At 54.7% G+C, this 19667-nt stretch overlaps 3 protein-coding genes across 3 annotated transcripts; 2 read left to right on the forward strand and 1 right to left on the reverse strand.

Annotated features, from left to right (window-relative positions):
• Positions 1 to 1684: 1684 nt before the first annotated feature.
• Positions 1685 to 4214, reverse strand: BDZ83DRAFT_384179 (uncharacterized protein). Its single transcript, XM_060502732.1, has 6 exons — positions 3814 to 4214; positions 3623 to 3763; positions 3275 to 3574; positions 2996 to 3223; positions 2901 to 2937; positions 1685 to 2840 (listed from the first exon to the last, which is right to left on the reverse strand). Exons 2-6 carry the CDS (start codon positions 3730 to 3732, stop codon positions 1812 to 1814), a joined length of 1704 nt encoding a protein of 567 aa, XP_060363813.1. The 5' UTR covers positions 3733 to 3763; positions 3814 to 4214; the 3' UTR covers positions 1685 to 1811.
• A 2729-nt stretch (positions 4215 to 6943) lies between these two features.
• Positions 6944 to 7507, forward strand: BDZ83DRAFT_652825 (uncharacterized protein; the record flags this gene model as incomplete). Its single annotated transcript, XM_060510559.1, has 1 exon — positions 6944 to 7507. One exon carries the CDS (start codon positions 6944 to 6946, stop codon positions 7505 to 7507), a length of 564 nt encoding a protein of 187 aa, XP_060363814.1.
• An 8533-nt stretch (positions 7508 to 16040) lies between these two features.
• On the forward strand, positions 16041 to 16511 carry BDZ83DRAFT_652827 (uncharacterized protein; the record flags this gene model as incomplete). Its single annotated transcript, XM_060510560.1, has 1 exon — positions 16041 to 16511. One exon carries the CDS (start codon positions 16041 to 16043, stop codon positions 16509 to 16511), a length of 471 nt encoding a protein of 156 aa, XP_060363815.1.
• Between the last annotated feature and the right edge of the window lie 3156 nt (positions 16512 to 19667).

The raw sequence follows: 19667 nt of genomic DNA on the forward strand, positions 1-19667 counted from the left end.
CGAAAAGCAAATACCCTATCCTGGTCCCCTGGCCATTTCGCGCGTTCGCCTCCTCCTACCCCCCCCCCCCCCCAAACCCAACCCAACCACCCCCGCGTCGTCGGCCGTAACATATCATAATTTTAAAACCAAGATCGATCCGGTACTCCCATTCCACACTCATCAGACTTATCACTTTCACACACACACGCACACACACCCTCCTTACCCTACGTGCCTACTCCTACTACCGGGGTTTTCTCGCTTGCCTCGTGAAGAAGGGATAAGAAAATCCTAGAGGTGAGAAAACCGCTCACTCCCAGCTACCTGGGTCTTGCCTCGATCCAGTTAGTGACATGTCATAAATGGAATGGGAGGATTGTTTATGAGCAGGGAGGAAGAGGCGTAGGTAAGTGTAGAGAGGAGCCAAGTGTACTAATGCGCGTCGTTAAAATGGTTTGTATATTTCTCTTCCACGCACCGAAAAAGGCCCATCATCCCCTGCTCTGTGGTAGAGCGGGACGGCGGCAGCACAAGACCCCAAAGCCAAGTCTGCAAGCTGCAAGCTAAAAACTCATTACAAAAAGTTCCCGGCGCTCAAAAGCATCCCCTGTTTTCTCTCTGATGGAGAAGGGAGTCAAAAACTCATTAAATCCAAAACTCTTTTTGTCCTCAGGTACAGTTTGAAAAAAATCTGCTGGCGGCGGCAAGAGGCAAGCCTTCTCTATCCGCGGTAGCGTCCAACAAAAGAAAAAGATGAAAAAAACAAAACTTGCAACTCCGCCCAATGCAGTTGGAGGGTTCGAGCCATCCATCCAAGTGTTTCCCTTGTGTTGTGTGTGTTGTGTAAACTCCTTTGTAACGCCGAGTGTGGGTTGTGTGTTTTGCATCAAACACGAAAGCAAATCGCTATGCAAGTTTGGATTGTAGGTGCCAATGTAATCCGCAAGGAGTGTGTGTGTGTGTGTGTGTGTGTGTGTGTGTGTGTGTGTGTGTATCTTTCTTTCTTCCCCCGTCTCTCTATAATTCGAGATGCTTTTTCTTCTGTCGTCAAGTCATGAAAAGGAGTGTGATGCACTGGGTATCATCCGATGCCGGTGAGAGTAGGGAACGTCTATGGTTTGTGGTGGATCGGGGGTATCATCTTCGATAATTAAGGGAGTGTCGTCGTAGATTAGTGTGAGGCAATTGTCGCCGTTGAGGTCGTATGTAGTTGGTGGTAAAAAGGATAGTCGTGGCGATGCGGCGGCGTCTGGCGCCTCGGATCAACCGGTTGATCTCTCGAAAGGAGTGTAGTGTACATTGGCGTATCGTGTCGATGCAGCAGGTATTATTAAAGATGTTTCGAAATCAAAGGGGGTCCCAAACGATGGTAATGAAAAATAACTTGGTGGGTGGAGACATGGAAGCGGGAAGCGGGGGAAGAGACTATGTCTCACGCTCCTTGCCCTTCTCGCTGTTGAACTGGAAGGTAGGTGTCGATGGCACTCGCTGTTGGTTGCGCGGCGGGAAGGGTGCGCTGACCGACATCGGCGAGTCGCCCGTGACGGAGACGGAGGAGGATGGAGTGTGCCGGTGACGTGGGAGAGGCATGCCGCGAGGAACTGGTGACTCGGGAAGGGGGAGCATGCCAAAGAGTTCGGGATGGAGGAACGGGGATGGGGGCAACGTGTTGAGCGAAGATGATGCTAGGACGTTGGAATCCTCCGGTGGCGGGTAGGTAGGGGTGGTGGGCATCCTGAGCGGCGGTCAATCCGGCATTCTTTCCAAGCGACAATTGTATTGACCCGTAGTGGTTATCGAGGGTGCCATGGAGGAGGGGCAGGGCCTTTCTAGATCCACAGGGGCTGCTGGGTGGTGGTGGGAGAGACGAACCCGACGCCAAAGTTGTGGGAACCGCCGACGATGGGGGTAGGCACGCCGCTCATGTCATAGCTCTCGTACGAGCCGTACTCCTCGTTGTCACTGTAGGCAACGGAGCCCTCAAATGTCGAAGATGCCGGGCTGTAGCCGCCGTAGTTGGGGCTGGGAATGTTGAGATACTGCGAGTTGACGTACGGGGACGACAGCACCAAGGGGGCGACGTTGCTGGGCGGCGCCGACTCGGCGTTGAGCATCTGCAGGGACTCGGTACTGTAGCTGAAGGCAGGGTTGTGACCATATGGCAGATACGAGTCGCTGACGGGAGGCAGGGGAACTGGCTCGCTCATGTAGAAGTTGGGAGGGTTGAACTGCGGGAACGAGGGCGTTCTTGCGGGCTGGATCCAACCCATCCTCGAGCGGAACTCGTTGACCGTGTCAATGGGGAACTCCATGAGCGTCAAGGGGGTCTGCAGGTCGCCGTCGTGGTTGGCCGAGATATTGATAGACAGAAGGCGGCGGGCGATTTCCTCAACGGGGCCAATGGACAGACTGCCAAAGTAGGCGGCGCCAATCTCGGTGAACAGACGCTCCATGATCAGGGCCACCGTGTAGTAGTAGGCGATGATGATGAGTGCGCTGGGCGACCCGCCCGTCTGCTTGAGGTACATGACCGGCAGCCAGAAGAGCCACGTCCGCAGGGGACGAAGGCGCTCAAACTGCTGTGAGACGGACAGCGTGGGGCTGACCTTGCGGGCGCCCTTGAGGAAGCTGATCAACTGTTGGATTGACTTGGTGTCCTCCTTGTTGTGCTTGAGATGGGCCTCGACCTTCTGGAGCTGGCTCAGGGTGCGGTTGAAGGCGTCAATGTCCTCCTTGCGTGGCTGGCTCGGCTTGTGATCCGGACTGGGAGAGGCGGGAGCGGTTGGGAATGTGCAGCTCTCGGCGATGAAGTCGCCAAATTGGGACTCGTGCTTCCAAGAATCCATGGCCTCGATGACCTAAAGAGTGCGAGTTAGTAATGCTCCTCAAATCCTGGCGGTTCCATGTGTACAACATACCGATGAGGTTCCTTGCATGAGCTGGGTCCAGCTTCGCCTGCAATTTTTGCGTTAGCACGGTGCTGCATAGCGGATGGTTGCTGCTAGTTGCCTACCAATCTGTGGCTTGCCACGACAGGACAAGAGAGGCTGCCAAGACGGCATCCGACGTCTCGCGGTCGAACATGCCAATAGCCTCCTGCAGACCCTTGAGAGCGACGCCGCGGTGCTCGTATGCCATGTTGCCAACCAGGGGGCAGTCGGTCAGGAAGGCAATGTGCGTGGCCGAGAAAGCCAAAAGCGCATGCATGACATACGGATTCGTCGCTCCGATCTTGATGATACTATTTTGGATCAGTATAGTTTTGGCGTGGAAAAAGCGAATTCCTACTTACGTGGGGATCTGGCGTGTCCAGAGGGTGAAGCCGTTGGCATCAAAGGTAGCCAACTCGTTGCAGATGGATGCTACGTGATAGATCAATCTGAGATCCTCTACGGACAAGTACTGAGGGTTCGGTGCCGGGTAGATGCCTAGGTTGGGGAACGGGAACATTCCCGTCTGTTGCCACTGCGAGATTTCTGCTTCGACCTCAGGAGTCCACATGAGGTCGGGCTTGTCGGGCGTTGTTGACCTGTCCTCGGGCATGGGCATGTCGTTGTAGGGGCAGCGAATCTTGTGCTTGGTGCAGTTGCGGCTGGGTTGTGTTAGTTGCCGGTTCGGGAACAGAGCAGGAAGTACGCACCACTGGGGAAAGTTCTCATCGCATCTGATGTGACGGCGCTTGCAAGTCTCACAGCCCTTGCGGGACTTGGTGTGACTGCGGCGGGGAGGACCACCACCAGGACCGGCCATTGTGAGCACGGGGATGAACTAAACGAAAGAACTATACGTGTCAGTGTAAAGCGGGAAACGATGGACAGGCACAATACGTACATGGAAGTGTACACGGACAGGCGACCGTGTATGGATAGCGAGTGGAGGATCGTTACTGGGAAAGCAACGTAAGGCTTAGTCTCAGGACTAGACTTTAATACTGCGGAAGAGTGTCGATGGACCGGGGCAGGCGGTGCAAAGGAGCAAATGCGTCCACGGATGTGTAAGCGATCGGCAGCGGGTTGGTCTGGCGCTTGGTGTGAGGTGATGACAGGAAAATTGGTAAAGAAAGCCGCTGTGCTCGATAATCGATTTGGCGGATTCCTCTTACGTCTCTTTCTGTCCTTGATCTCCTTTCTTTTCTCTTCTTCTTCTGTTCCCAGTTCCTGATACTAATAGCGATCGTGGGTGGGTGGGTTCTGGGTTTCCCGAATTTCCGTTGTATATCTCAAGTCCTCTGTTTCCGAAAAAGCGAATGTGATTGATCAGAAGACCGATATTCAGTGATGGAGCATTTGCTGGTTGTAAGCCAAGTTGTGGGAGAGGCGGGGTTGTGAGCTAGCGAATCCCGGGAGTTGTTGAGGCTGGAGACCAGGGTATTTGGCGATGGATGCTTCGAGGCTGAGGCTGCTGGGGTAGACTGAGCGCGGGTTGGAGGGTTTGATTTTCCTTTCCTTTTTGTGTTCTAGTTTGTTTCTCTTCCGAGGATCTTGTTGGGAGAGAGATAATTGAAACAAGAGGGCGGGAGGTGGTTGGCTTCGAGGAGGGTGGTTTTGAGATTTTGGCGGAAAAAGAAAAACACAAGAACGCGAAAGCGAATGACAGGAGTCAACGAGGACTTCCTAAGAGTAGAGTTAGGAAAAAGCGAATGTGGTTGAGGACAGCGCGAGCAGCTCAACGAGGCTGATGAGATTTGATGTTGGATGTAGGCTGAGAGGAGGGGAGACAGGAAAAGGCGGTGGTAGATGGGCCGGGGACAGATACGGTTAAATAATGGCACCTCGCCCTCACGTCCCCAAGAGGAGGAGAGACAGTGGCCGCAGCAGGCACAGCACACACCTCACACACACACCACTCACACACAGGCTCCGTCCATACTGGCTTTTGGCTCAAGAAGAGGGCGGCACACACGGTTGAGAAGTGCCACACCAGGTCCCAGCCTAATCGGGGCAAGGCATGACCACCGGGTGGGAATAACGGGGCATGACCTGTGAGCAAGGGCAGAGGAAAAGCAAAGAGAAAAACAGCTGTGCTGTGCAGGTTGCTGCAGCTGGTGCTCCTCTCCATCTGGGCGAGGGTGGGTGTGTGTATGTGTGTGTGAGTGTGTGTGGATGTGAATGAGATGTCCAGGTGCGCAGACCCCGGCGTAAGGTGCGGGTGCAAGGTGCAGGGCTATGAGAGGAGACAGAATGGATGGGACAGGGACATGTGTGGACTGTGGAGGGGAGGGGCCGTCCGTGCTGGGATCGTTGCTGGGACTAGGCAGTGTGAAATCCGTACGTACCGGGTCATTAACTCTCTCTCTCTCTTTCTCACTCTCAGCGATGTGCGAGATGTATCTATGTATTTGTGTGTGCGTGTTGTGTGGGTGTCGGGTGTCGGGTGTATGAGAGTATGGGCAGTGTATTCGTACACTATTGTCCTGGCTCTCTCTAACTGCTGATGCCTTTTCCAAAAGTGACAGATACAGAGTGAGTGGCCTCAGTAATGACGGACCCGGCAGGTTCTGAATCCGAGAAACAGGGTTTTCGCGGGTTCTGACACAGTCGTCCGCGGCTGGGGTTAAGCCTGTTGGACAGAGAGGCTTGGAGTGTGTCGGTGAAGACTGGTGCGTCGCGGAGCTTATTCTTCTTCTTCCTTCTCTCCGTACCGTTGGAGTCCGTAAGGGGGGCAGAAGTGAATCGCGATGCCCTGTTGAGATAGGTACAATAGGAGGGGATGGGATGGGATGGATTGGGATGAGATGGGACTCTAAGATGGGAAGGGGAATAAGAGCAGGGATCCCGGCTATGGTCAGCCAAAGAATCGAGGCGAGGGAGATGGTAAGGATTGGCTGTGTGTGTCCGTACACAAGGTAACGCAGGCGTGTGCATGTGCTTTAATGCATGGAGAGACTGGGGGGGGACAGACGAGAGAGAATGAGAATGAGAGATGCAAAGAATCGTTATTTCTCATCGAGGATGGGACGACTACAAAAAGAATCCGGCAGGGCGGAAGAAGATGAGTACGTACTGAACAAATGGGGGTGAAGACGAATGAGAGGAGTACAGATACAGGAGATAATGGGTCGAAGTCGCCGCCGGCATGGATGAATAGGTACTAACTAAAAGATTCCTTGTCATGTCTGATGAGCTTGATGTCAACGGCCATCATCATGTCTTGATGTTCGGGCGTGTATCGACACGGGACCCGAGCAGCTTGCCCCAGTATCCGGTAGTCGTTCGTAGTCTAAGGTAAAAAAGGTAACCAACCGCAAGGTAGGTAGTCTGGGATTTCCTTAGACGAGCAGACGCTCGGCGCTATTCCGCGTCTACCGTGTCTATCAACGTCGGTATCTGTCAAAGACGGCCGTAGTAGGGTCGTAGTGTCGAGTGTAAAGACATGACTATGCCCGAAATGTTAGTTTTGTGCTGTACTGGGCAATGTGCTGTCTGTCCATCGCACCGCCAATCTCCCCATTCACCCGCCAAAAGTCGACCCAAAAAAGAGCCAAAATTAAAAATAACCCTGGGCCCCTTCTCCCGTGGGTGAGCCGGCTTCTTGGGCCCCAATCAAAGGCGGCGGCGGTTCTCACTTGCAAAAGAACTAACGCAGAGGGAGGGAGAGACCGGGGGTCGTGGCGAAAGGGCCACTAACTGGTGACTGGGGGCCACCAGTGGGAGTGACCGAGAAGTGAAAACAAGCGGTGGGGTTAAGTCCATCCAAGAGAAGACAGATGATTGACCAACCAAGCCGAGGGGCGGGTGAGTAAGTGAGCGAGCGAGAGAGAAACTGAGAGAGAAGGGGGGGTAAGGTAAGAGAAACTACAAGAGAGGAAATGTGTGTGTTAGTGAGCGAGTGACTGACTGACTGTGACTGACTTTGGCCTCTCACCTCACCCTCTCAAGACTTTCTCTCATCCCCACGCCGCGTGCTGAGGATTCTAGTCCACAATGGGGCTGAACAGCTGTGGGAATCGTCGTCTCGCAGCATGCTCGCATCGTGTCCATGCCGAATTCCCACCTGCTTTCGCACCTCTCTCTCTCTCTCTCTCCGAGTAACCCACACTCCCCCTCCATACCGAACCGACCACTGGGAGACGGCCCTTGGGTTTGCTGCGCCTCAAGCTGCTGCTTCTGCTTTGCTTCGCTTTTTTGCTTTCACGTCCCAAAGTTCGCCGACGGAAACATGCTCTCCAGCGCTAGTAGACAAGCCGCACCATCTCCATGATCCATCTGGCGACTTTCTAGCGCGTTCCTCTGCTATGCCCTTCCCAGTTAGCCATCCGCTGAATGTGTGGCTGGTTTCTCCTCGGGCGCTGGCACAGGGCCCCGTTGCCTCTGTTACCTTCGCCTCCCTGGCGCCGTCGCAGTTGCTGCTGTTGGTGATTCTGCCGCTGGTCTCACTCTCGCGGCTGCTTTCGCTGCTTGTCTCCTTCGGGGATGGCTTCGTTACCTTTGCTGTCCCCTGCTACCGGCCCATCATCGCATCACTGCATCGCGCCGCTGATGCCATGCCATGCCATGCCATGCTGCTCCATTATCGCTCCGTATAGCCTCTCTATTTTCGATGCTCGCTTGACTGAACCTCACGACCACCGGCCGAGAAGCTGTATGAGCCTCAGAAGTAAGAGGTCAGACAATAGGGGCAGGGGCCAATCTTGTCCCGATCCAGTCCAATGACACGCTGCGGGCGAGGTGTCGACAGGGAGCTAGTCGACACGATGGAGGCGAAGCAATCGCCAGTCAGCGAGTATTGTATCGTTGCTTGTCTGTGCCAGCGTCTGTGCCGGTGACTCTTTGCGACGCTGCCGAACCAGTCATGGACGATGTGCCCAGCCCAACTCAACTCAATCCATCCCATCCCATCCCATCTTTCGGTCTCTCGTCCTCTTTGCCCTCATGCTCATGCAAACATGCTCGTGCAACGCGCCCACTCAGCCGATGACAGAGTGCACCGCCCACCGTCCAGTCCCAGACAACCACTTGGCTCAGCTTCATGCGAGCTTAGCTCTGTGCCCTTGATTTTTCGTGACACCATTCAGCAGGAAATCTAGGCAATATGAACGTTCGGGCAAAAGTCAAAAGGGCCCGCCAGACCGGAGCTCGGGCGGCAAGCAGTATCCGCTGCTTTTTTCGTCCATCCCAACTATAGACTGGAGAGGAAGACGAAAACAGAGGAATCAAGGGGTAGACAGACTCCGCGATCCAGGACAACATCCCCATGGCCGCCAAAAGCCCTCATGTTTGGGACTCGCGGATGGATACCTCTTCGCGGGCCCCTCCATACTGGGCCTCTCTGTCAAGCTGTGACCAAAGTCATCATCTCCTGGCTCGGTAGACCACCGTCACCCAGCTGGCACACTCAGGTAACTTAGGTAATAGCGTCGACAATTGAGTTGCGGGACCTATAGCATGAGAATAGCAGGCGGCGACCGTGGACAAGTTGAGTTGAGCACCGCCCAGAGTAACAATCCATTGCCCTCGGCATTCGCCATTTGAGCTTGCATGGTCTGCATCCGACTAGTCCTCTCCGGGGCTGAGAGCCTGAGAGGGTGCTCTTCATGATGTATTCGGTCAGAACCCGACTAGGAGGCCAACATCGTCATGTGGACTCAACTTGCTTGCCTTTCTATGGCTCTGGGTGTGGTGACATGTAGTACCGTCCGTCGCCAGAACCCTACACAAAGGTCCCGTCACCTTGGCCCGTGGCAGCAGCATGGCTGCAGTGGAAGCGGTTCTCTCCGTGTGTACGCCCACAGCGAGTGGCTCTCTCTCTCCATTCCCAACGACACCCAATGCCCATTTGTTGTACGGAGTACCTACCGCCTGCCCTATGACCCCAATCGGGCGGCCCCAGCACTGGGTCCAACAAATAGCCTCCGCGGGCATGGGTATAGGTATTGCTTGCGGCGCGCCTGTGTCTGCGACTCTACATCCCAATTTTCGTACAGCTTTTCTCGCCTCGCTGTTGCGTGGTTGATCGAGTCCTTGAGGACAGGAGCCTCTGCGTTCCGAAGTTGCACACGCAATCGTCCCAAGTCAGATGACGAGTGCGTCTCTGCCACCATCGTCTCGACATTTCTGGAAGCTGATATTGCCGCGGCGAGAACTGTCCAAAAAGCAGGAGAGTTCGACTCCCGTCATGCCACAACCTTGAAGGATAAGAAGCTCGAACTCTCAGCTGGAGCCCCGCCCCGGTCCTGGTCTATCGAGGAAGAGTGTCATTGCATCGTTTCCCATTCCGACCGGAAGAGGAAGGACCCTGTTCCCATCTCTAGTCCACTAGAACGACTGGCGAACGTTATGCGGTCATGGATCATGGGCATCCGTGCGTACTTCCCCCTTGGGCTCCCCATCACCCATGCGGACCTTGCCCCGTAGTATGCTATGCCGAAAGAAGCGCCAGCGCGATGCGGCGGCGATGAGAATGAAGGTGCCCAGCTGGTGGACACCGTCCTGAAGAGAACAGCCAAGGACCATCAGGCGAGTTGAAAGCTCTCCTAGTCTAAGCTACAAATCTCCGCGACGCCAGATACGGTCTAGGACCTACCAGGTAACATCAGCCAGAGAGACCTGACGGTCATTCAAGACATGGTTTCAAGCCTGTGCCGTCGAGTCCGAGCTTTCGAACCACAGCACTCACACAAGTTCCCTACCAGGACCTGGGTCGATGCCGTGGCAGGGGGTTGATGGGCAAACTCCAACTATACCCACTGTCCACTGTGGTATGGATCTGCTGCTGCCGCTGCCAAAACAAACCATCAAAAGTGCTTGGTGGTTTGTGCTTTTCTGGTGAAGCAACGACACGACGTCCAACCATCTCGGTGCGACGTTTGGGGGCCTGTGTTCTGCCTTGTGTTATTTCTCCGACTCGCGTGTCCATCGATCCCTTGAGGTTGTCCCCTGTCTGTAGCCAGAGTCCTTGCCAGGTCCGAGAAACAGTCCATGATCCCATTCTCGTCTCCGGAGGCTGACAATGTGCCCCTCGGCTGTGTCCCGATACACTTAAGACGACTGCCGGAGCCAACCGAATGTCAAATCATGAAGGCGAATCGGGCAGATCTTTTGACTAAGGTTTGAGGTTGTTGCTGTTATGTCATGTCTGCTGGACCTCTCCGCCCGGAGCACTACGACCAAGGGCTTAGAGAGGAGCGCGAAAGAGTTTTAGAGATGAATGTCCGAGAAAGAAAAAAAAAAAAGTGCCACGATCGTTTCCCCGCTCTACTTCGGCGTCCAGCTTCACCTCGGTGGGTTCGCTAGCGTAGCTTGCCTTGTTGCTTGGTATCCGTAGTGTACGCGGGTGCATCGAGTAGCAACGAGTCAGAGTGAGAGGTTGGTGGAGAAGACTAATTCAAAGACAAAAAAACGTTAATTTGATCCCCCCTCCCCAGCAAGAACAAGACGTGATGCTTTGGAGCGCCGTCTCAAGTAGAATGAATCTCCTTGGGAGATCTCTGCCTCCCGAGGTCTCGTCGCATTTCCTCCGAAGCCTTCTCAAAAAGCCCCCCCCCCCCCCATCAATGTCTGCTCCGCCGTGCTGGGGTTGAGCGCGGGTCGCTTCTACCCAGGGCCTATATCTCTTGCTCTTGTCTCTCGTCGTTGTTTGAACATGCCTCTACCAATCTGCAAGGGGCTAGGAGATCGGAGTTGCAGGGCGTCTTTCTGGTTCTGGTTGGCTGAAACAGCAGTTTCTCGTGTCCATTTTTGGCGTGCGCTGCTGGGGTATCTGACCCATGCTCTGCTTTTCCAGCCCTGGAATGAGAAACATGAACGGGGGGCTCGTCATAAGCCGCTTTCCCGAATTGTCAACGAGATCTCAGATAGCCATCGCAAACCACGAGGCACCTGGTGTCACCGCTTAGCGCAACCTGCAACATATCGTCAACCTCTCTGTGCCGGCTCTCGGGGGCGTGACGCTCATGTCGTGGCGGTGGCTGTTCTCAACGTCGTCCAGCAAGTCAGCTTCCACACAGGCCGACGAATGCGCGCGCGCGTGTCAAGGGTCGCCCGTCTCTGGCCGGGCCCGCGTGAGGTCCGCTTCTTTGTGCCTGACCGCCCCGTGTGGCTCTCCTGTCAACCCTGTCAGACTGTCAGGGATGTCCTTACATGACACAGAACACACCAGGACCAGCACACCAAACATTGATATGGAGTCTGTCATTTGTTGACCAGCAGCGGTGTGAAGCAGCAGCGAGATAATCTTCCGAAGAGACATCACGAGTGGGTTTGGCCTTGCTGGGCGGGATGTTGGAATCTTGAAGATGTGGGCGCTCTTTCTCTCCTGGGGTCGAAGGAACCGAGGTAAATGGGAGGCAGCTTGCCAGCTTCCAGTCGTCGGAGACAGGTCGGAAAGCGGCCGCCGGACGTGCCCTACCGACCGTCCGAAGTTTCGATGCAGGAAATGCAGGAACAAGAATCGTACAAAGCCTCAGAGGTCGGCGGTGCAGGAGAATCGAAAGAAACCTGCATCATTTTGACATCAACATACGCTTCTCGGCCCGTCTGCGTAATTCGGTCCATACGGTGATGTGAGCGTCAGCGAGCCTCTGACAACAAAAGCACCACATCGTGGCACTTTCCCCCCCTCCCCCCCCCTTCCCGCCTCCGACCATAGTTACTGTGTGTCTCAGTCCATTGGCCGGCGAATAGTGACCGACGGCCTGAGGCTCTAAAATGGTGTCCTCCTTCCAATATCCATGTAGAAGCATGGTTGACGGCATCTGGATCTTGCCGTATTCGGCAAGGCGGGTTTCTATTCTTAAATAACCTTCTTTCACGTTGTCTGCGAGATTTCGGTCAAATTCACACCGCGTGCTTTGGCTTTCGAGTGCGTTGGAGAGACTTCTCGGGTACCGGGGCATTTCAGCTCTCAGGGTCCTCTGGGAGACGGCATTTGTTGATCTGGAGCCACATAATTCTTTTTTCTCTCCTCTGTCTTTTCCATATTCGGCAACGTCAGCAATGTTATGCGTGTGCGTCGTCGGCTGGGGCTGAGAGACGCAACGTTCCATAGTACGCTGGCTGTCTGCCGATGATGCATAGCATTGGGACAGGCGGCACCTCCCTCGTTAAGTCGCCGACAGGCAGCGATTTGGGGCACGCCGTTCGCTCCGTCTCCGGTGGACTTGTTGGTGATCGACATTCGCCGCCGTGTTTGATTTGGGCGCAAAGACGATCCCGCGCTCGGGAGGTGTCAAAGTCTCAACTAGAGAGTCCTCTAAGGAGACACGTTGGGTTCGAAATCGGCCCTGCAGATAGCTGATCTGACATGCCCCCACTGCCGCCGTCACGTCGAGATGGTGGGAAATTTCAGACAGCGCGCGGGCACAGCGCGGGCTGATCGCAGTGTGATGGTGAAAACGTTGCGGCCGCCAGCTGCCATTGGCTCTTTGACCGACTGGGCAAAGGGAAACCCTGTGCGCATCACCGACCCGCATATGTGAGTTGGACGTTGTGCGAGCCGCGACGGCCGAGCGCGGTGAGTAGACGCATGGGGGGTCCCGGAAGCCTCGAGGCTAGGGAAAGAGATCTGCCTCTCCAACACACTGTTCGCGCCATGGCGCCCACAGAAAGTGGTGTTTTTTTCTTCCCGTCCTCCCACACAATGCTGCCCGCTGTGTGTATTTCTGTAGCTTCTGGAAATCCACAAGCCCGGCAGCCCGGTGAGACCGTGAGCCTCCCTTAAGATCGATGAAAAGTCAGTCCAGCTGCGAAGTCGCCACGGAACTAGCGGAGTCTCGGGGCTAGCTTTCCTCCCATCCCGACCCGCCATGTTTGTCAAGCGCTACCTTGGCAGAAGCCACACAGAGGAATCAGGATGCGTGCTGGTAGCAGAAGACGCTGCAAACCAAGCAAGGCTTACCAACCATATTTTCGATGGATAGGAGGCGGTGAAAAGGGCAAAATGTCGAGCTAGTACCATACTGCAGAGTGCAGTCGCTGTCCGATCAGTGGGTTGGTCAGTGGACGCACACTAATCAGCCACAGACGCATAGACAGAGGTACCTAGAGAGATGCAGCAATGCAGCGATGCAGAGACACAAGAGTTGCACGCATGCAAGCGATGCCAATCAGCAGAGTGGATGGGGGTGATTTGTTGATATGGCGCATGACCTCAATTATCCTGGGCCTTCATTCGACAATGGGCTTGGCCAGGGTCTCCAAGCTTTGCTCCGCGTCGAGAACTCTTCGGTGCGGAGAAGATGCGACTCTGCCATGGACTTTTGCTGATGAAGGTAGTTTATCCGCTGCGAGTCCGAGCCGGGGACAAGGCATGGGCGAACTGGGTGAGCATAACAGCCCTAGGCTCGGGGGTTCAAACGGGCAGCTATGCTGCCAAATGTCAATCTATGGCATATCGTCGGCCGAGTGACTAGCAGATTTTCCTTTGCCAATGTTTCTCCTTGCCGGCCGGGTCCTAGGTCTCCAAGGGGGCCGTTGCTGTCCACCAGGGGAGGGGGTTTGGAGTCGAGGGTAATGATGACTGATCAGAGCATGGGACGTCGATTCGATGGGGGTTGGACTCTTGGAGAATTTGCAGGCCCAACTTCCAAGACCATGGTGTACTCCGTACTTGGTAGACGAAAGCGTATGGTCAGACGGTACGTACTCTTCATCGGCAGCGAGGCGAGGGATATCATATCATATGGATATGGGTAATTCGCTCATACTGGTCCGCCCGTCTCCGTCGTGGGTTCACCGTTCGTGGGCGGCAGGCGGTCATTCTCGTTTATTATCGTTTATTGCTGTAAAATTGTTGGCATTTCTGCTGGGCTTCTGGAAAATGCGCAGGGCCGTCCTTCCCCACCATGCCTTGAGCGGCACACCGGGCACAATCGGCAGGGGAAGCGTCGGAGTTCCACCGCTTAGCGGAGCAGAAAGGAACGTCGAAGGGAGGCCAATGACTGGGGGGGCGTAGGAGCACCATGAATGGCCGACTCTCATACCGGATAGGGTTTAGCAAGGTGGGAAGGGTGTGTGCGAAGAAGCTTGGTGATTATGATGGATTCATGGCCAGACGTGGTTGGCTGGTTGTCGACAGAGCTGGATATGCTGTCTCGACTGTCAGTGACGGGAGGTACAGTACGAATACAATGTAGCACTCTACTATGTATCCGTATCTCTGTAGTCTGTATCCGTGGGGATACAGCAAAAGAATGAGCCCAACCGGCGGCAGACCTTGTCTTGAAGACGGATGATGTGCATGTTGACAGGATCATGTCCGTCTGCGCGGTGCCAGTCTCCAGACGAGCCACTCTAGTGCAGTCTTGTGGATTTTCAATCGCCTCAACATTTGTGACATCCATGGAGAAGTGAGGTGAAGCGAGAGATTGTCGTCTCATGTCGTCCATCCGGCCGCTAGCGTGGGTTCGAATAGAGGAAAGTGAGGCCGAGGAATGCAAAAGTTCATGACCCGAGGCATCCAGGATGGTGAAGGGAGAGACCCTACGCATCAGAGAGAAAGAGAGCGTCGAGTGGTTAGAGGGCCAAACCACGTTCAGAATTGCTCGGAACATGGCCCCATGATGACGTCTTTGCTTTTTTTCCTGGGCTCAAGTTTCTCGAATCGACAAGCACTTTTGAGTCTTGGACTTTGGAGGACCAAGGAACCAGTGGAGGGCTCCTGTTACCGGTGGACGCTAGCAGCTACCTTAGCCATCGGGGGGAAAGACACAGCTGTGTTGTCTCGATTGATCGTTGCGCCGAAGTCTTGGCGTTACCCGTCGCGCGGCGTGGCTTCCCGACTTTGTGAGGGGAATTTCAAGGTAACGTATCTTGGCTAGCACGCTGCACCAAAGGGTTCAATTGTTCCTTCTCCCCTTTCAAACCAAAGTAGCTTAACTCCGTATCAAGGTAGGTAGGTAGTTGGGAATTGGAAAGGCATAAGGCACCATCGCTTCTACTGTTGCTTCCCTCCTTCCAAAAGGTACACACGGTAAACATTGCTCAGGTAAGCGCGGCCAGATCAAAATCCAGACAGAAGGTACGGATACAAGCCATAGAAGATACGGAGTACGGAGTACCTTGTTACTTTTACCGATGAAAGGCAAGGGCAATGGAAGCAAGCAGGAACACACATGGGTCAAAGACTGCAAGGTACCTACCATGACTGAAAAAGGTTAGTTCCGCCGTACCCCAGCGCAAAGAGCCGATTTGCCGAGCCCATCGTGCCCCGGTGGCTACTTTTTAATTATTTTTTTCCATCGCTCTTCTTCGAATGAAAGCTGTGGAAACTCCAAAGACCCTTTTGTGGTACCAGCGGTGGTCAGAGGGAGGGGGCCTTGAGGAAAGAACCTTCCATGCTTGCACTCCCGTCTGGAAAGAGGAAGGGGAGAGGATGAGGACAAGGAAAAAAAAAAAAAAGGCAGGAAGCGGATGGCAGGTGCGAGATGATTGGCCTTTCCCCCGGTACCCCCGGTCAGATGGCTGCCTTGCATTGGGCTATATTTAGAAACTTCTAGGTTGCCTGATCGGGAAACGCTAGCCAGTAGTAACCGGTCGGTAATGGAGCCGGGGGCAGGAACAGGTGAGTGTTGTGTGCACCTGCCACCTGCCTCTGCAGTCTGCATCAAGTCTCACCACAGGCCTTGCCTACCTCGGGTTGGTGTCAAACGGAATCTGCGCTTTGCCTTGCCCATCTAGCGCCCTCCAGTTCTTTTTTGACCTCCACTGTCCATCGCAGCAACTGGTCAGTCAACTGCAAGTCTGCAACTTCAAGTCTCCAACAACACCTACCTCACCTTACCTAGGCATGTACGGATACCGATACAGCAATGACAACCCTTGGACTGCAGCAAGGCTAACCGTACCCTCGCCTGGGGCCGGGCAGGAAGAAGCGAGCAACAATGGCCCTAATGCCTCCTTCATCTGCCTCTTCCCTGAAAATTGGAACGAACCGATACACTAGTAATCTGCTACACACATACGGTTACCTCACGGACAGTTTGTCCATCCATCTCTACCCGACTCCTGGGCCCGTCCCTCGCAGGCTCGCACTCAAGAGTTCCCACACTTACCAACGGATACCTTACCTACCTTACACACACCGAGCGAGCATCACCGCCATGGGCCTAACCTGACCTGACCATGTTCACACTGCGGATACCAGCACCAGCCCAGAGCCGCTTGCTACTCCGTACACCATGCAGAGCAGCAGCACTTCCCTTCCCGGCCATGGCCCGTCGTCTATGGGCCCTGGAAGTTGAACCCGAAGTCCGACTTTTCTCGTGCCGTGCCCACCCCTCAACTCTCTCCACCATCCTAACAGACGCCATTTCCATGAGCCAACGAAACCACCTCTTCGCTCTACTCTGGAGCCCAAGTTCCAACGCCCGGCCGCCGTTGCCAAGCCCCGGTCTTGTGACAACCTCTGACCCTCATCCTAGCAAGCCCTTCGGAGGTCATCGCCGTCTCAACCCGCGCATTCGACCTTGGCTCCGCTCTCCGCGAGCCCGGTGTCTCTTGCTCGACTCTCGCCGTGGGCCGCTAGTCCTTCCCGAGGCACAGTCACGCAATCCTGGTTCTTATGCCTGTTCCCCAGCCATATCTCATACTTGAGAACTTTCCGTTGCTTGGGTGAACGCTGGATACTTGCATGCCACTTGTACGCTGCAAGACCAAGGCTAAGAAAGCCACTCCAAGACGATTCGTAGAGGATTTCCACCACTGACCTGTGACCAGGGCTCTGACAGTTCACAGCATGACAAGCGCTGCGGGCTAAGAACGACCAGTCGCTGGCCTCGTGGAACGAATCGTGGCCGCCGGGACGGCTTGACCACCCTCTTGGCACCTAATTCGCCTTGGCTTTTGTTTCCTAGAGCCTAACGTCTGGCGCTTCCATGGCCGACAATGATATGGTCGAACCTGATCGACGCTGTGTCTCTCTGACTCGGCCTATACTCATGATTGACACTTTAGTCGGCGCAGCTAGGTCAACACGCCAACTTTTTCGCTATCCACCGGCTTCAGGCACATGGATTACCGCAGAACAAGCGCACCCCGCGGCCGTCGAACGCCATCTCTTTGCCTCGGTCTGTGGCTGAACGCAACTTAGTCCCCAACGGGTCTGGGTTAGGTCCGCCCTGCCAGCCGTCAGTCGACTTGTTGCCTCCACGTGCTCGATAATACAGCTTGGGCTTCTCTGTGCGGGTATCTGTTGGCTGCTTGGCCCGAAAGTTGTCAAGTTCGCTCTGTCCCTGGCTTCAGGGGTGTGCCCTTGTATAGGTTCCATGATCTTCGACGCGTGCAAGGGGGGAAAGTTCCTGATGTTTTGTCGAACGACATATCCATCTGCTGCACCTCAAGCATTTGTCACAACATCCGCCATCCGTCAATCCCCCCCCTCACTGGAGCACCCCCCCCCCTTCCTTTTTTCTGGCTTGTCTCCTTCCCTTGGGTCACTGCGTTCGGCAGGGAAGACTCACCCGATCTCTCGACGGCTTCTTGCACCCAAGACCATAGATCATCAAGCAACGTTGTACGGCCTCTGCTGTGCTGCGAAAGCCACAGCACGGCCGACCCAATACCGGTCAGTGTCTTCTTCAGCACATGCGCAGTTTCTGAGCGCAAGACGTCCACCGCTCCGTTAGTCTACTACCACCTTGCGGTGTACCAACTCTACACGCTAGCATCCACAATTGCAACTTCTGCATGCCCCAAGCCCGAGATTGGCGAGATCATCGCTCGCCATGATGGCGCTGCGTGGGTTTCCGCTTCCCGGCAGGAAATGAAGTAAAGTGCGAGACGTTCATGCCCCGATCCTTGGGATGCAGTTCTGCGTCTCCAATAGAGTGCGGATCATCCCATCACCTCCCCTCTCTGGATAGGAAGCCGTGCGGTTCGGTGACATGTCGTTGATCAACAACGAGATCGCGATCTCTCAGCTTTCTATAACTTGCTGCGACGTGTGGGAGTAACATCACCAGTTTGATTAAGACTATGTCATTTGAGTATGATTTGGCGGATGACGGAACCCCGTCGATGTTATCTAGCGTGTCTAGCTACTGTCCTGCCGTGTTAGTCCCTCCGAGGGCATTTTACAAAGATTGCCAATGAACCATCCTCTCGGACAGATTCCCAATGATATTCAAGCCCTATGCCCTGGCCCAAGAAATCTCTCAAGACCCTCACCATGGGCTTGATGCAGTTAAACTTCCGTCACAAGGGTCCAACCGTTTGCCACCTCGGGGCTTCTGCCGTTCTCCAACCCGCAAGCTAGTGTTTGATAGGCATACGGATCACCCGGTGAGAATCCGGAGTGGCGTGGAAGTCTCTTTCACTCGATACTCGATCCCGTTGTCGTTCAGGAGAAGTGCAGTGTGTGTGAGAGACGGCAAACCAACTCCAGATGATGATGCATTAGGGTGATATGCATACATGACTTCCTAGCGTCGGGAAATGCCCCTTGGACAGTTGGCCCGGGTTGATGGCAACCTTGTTAGTAGCCTCACGGGAATGCCCCCCTTTCCAGAGTGACCAATCTATTTTCGAAATGGGGGTTAGTTGGTTGGCTGGTTGGGTGTTGGTGGTGGTGGATTGCCTAGGTTGCCATTGCGGGATGGCATGACTTGGTCGTCATATCAAGAGCGTTTGGCGCACCAAGAGCACGAAACTAATGGATTCCTTTGAGGGTTGCTGCCCCAAAACGTTTGACGCTGGGCTACGGTGTGGCGCGTTACTAACGCCCTGCTCTTGTCATCCGCACCACTCACGTCGGGTGACACGCGCCACAAGGTTTCTGGAAAGTCTGAAAGTCTGCCAGACTATCGGACATGATGAACTTTGTTTTCTGAGACGGGTGTGCGCGGCGTGCGTCTTCTCTACACTACAGTAGGTCATCTCTTTGGTTCCGTCCCTCGCCAAATCGTCCCAATTGTGGTTAACGTGATGGCTAGACCAGCGAATGTCGTTGCGGTCGTCGACCAGACGCGGGGCGCATTTACACTTTGTCCGCGAGTCAGGTCCCATTATCCGGAGTTCATTCCATGGAAGCTTTAGAGGCACTTTTTGGTCCCTTTTCTTTTCGGTTTTACTTGACAGCTTTGTGTGGTACCGAACACCACAGTCGCAGCTAGTCTAGGCAACCGGGAATCTGGTATCCGCGATGAGCCGGCATTACCTAGACATGTCAAACTTTCGGAATATTCGAAAGTTGATGGATCATGGAGTGGGTGTGTGTGAGGTGTGAGGCTTGGCCTGGATCCCGATTCCCGAAACCGGCGCATCCCGTGCCTACCTACACCACTGCCATGGACTCAGGGGAGGGGAGGCGGCAACGGCGATCAACCCAGCGGCGGCGCGGGTATTGAAGGCATCACGGACCTGAAAGAGTACGGTGGTGGTCGTCTGGTGGACCGTACGCCTCAACAGCGCCCCCTTTTTCCCCAACTTGCCTCGATGAGACGAGACATCGGATCAAGCTGAGAAGGACGGTTTCGGCGGCGGCCTCCTCCTCCCGCGGATCTAGGCATCTACTTCGGCACTTACGGCACCGAAAAGGAGACCGTTAAATCTGATGAATGCCTAGCGCAGACATAGCCTCTCACTGTGAAAAAGGACGCATGGCGGCGGTGCGGCGTCACACACACACACAAATACTTCACACTCACACGTCTGCGCGCTCACTCACTTACTCACCCACGCTACATTACACCATAGGTCCCCCATTCCCGAAATTGACTCGACGTCAAACTTTATAAGATTAGCCCTGCTTGG

Source organism: Colletotrichum acutatum, assembly GCF_030867785.1.
Source record: "Colletotrichum acutatum strain CBS 112980 chromosome Unknown BDZ83scaffold_61, whole genome shotgun sequence".
Taxonomy (NCBI): Eukaryota; Fungi; Ascomycota; class Sordariomycetes; order Glomerellales; family Glomerellaceae; genus Colletotrichum; species Colletotrichum acutatum.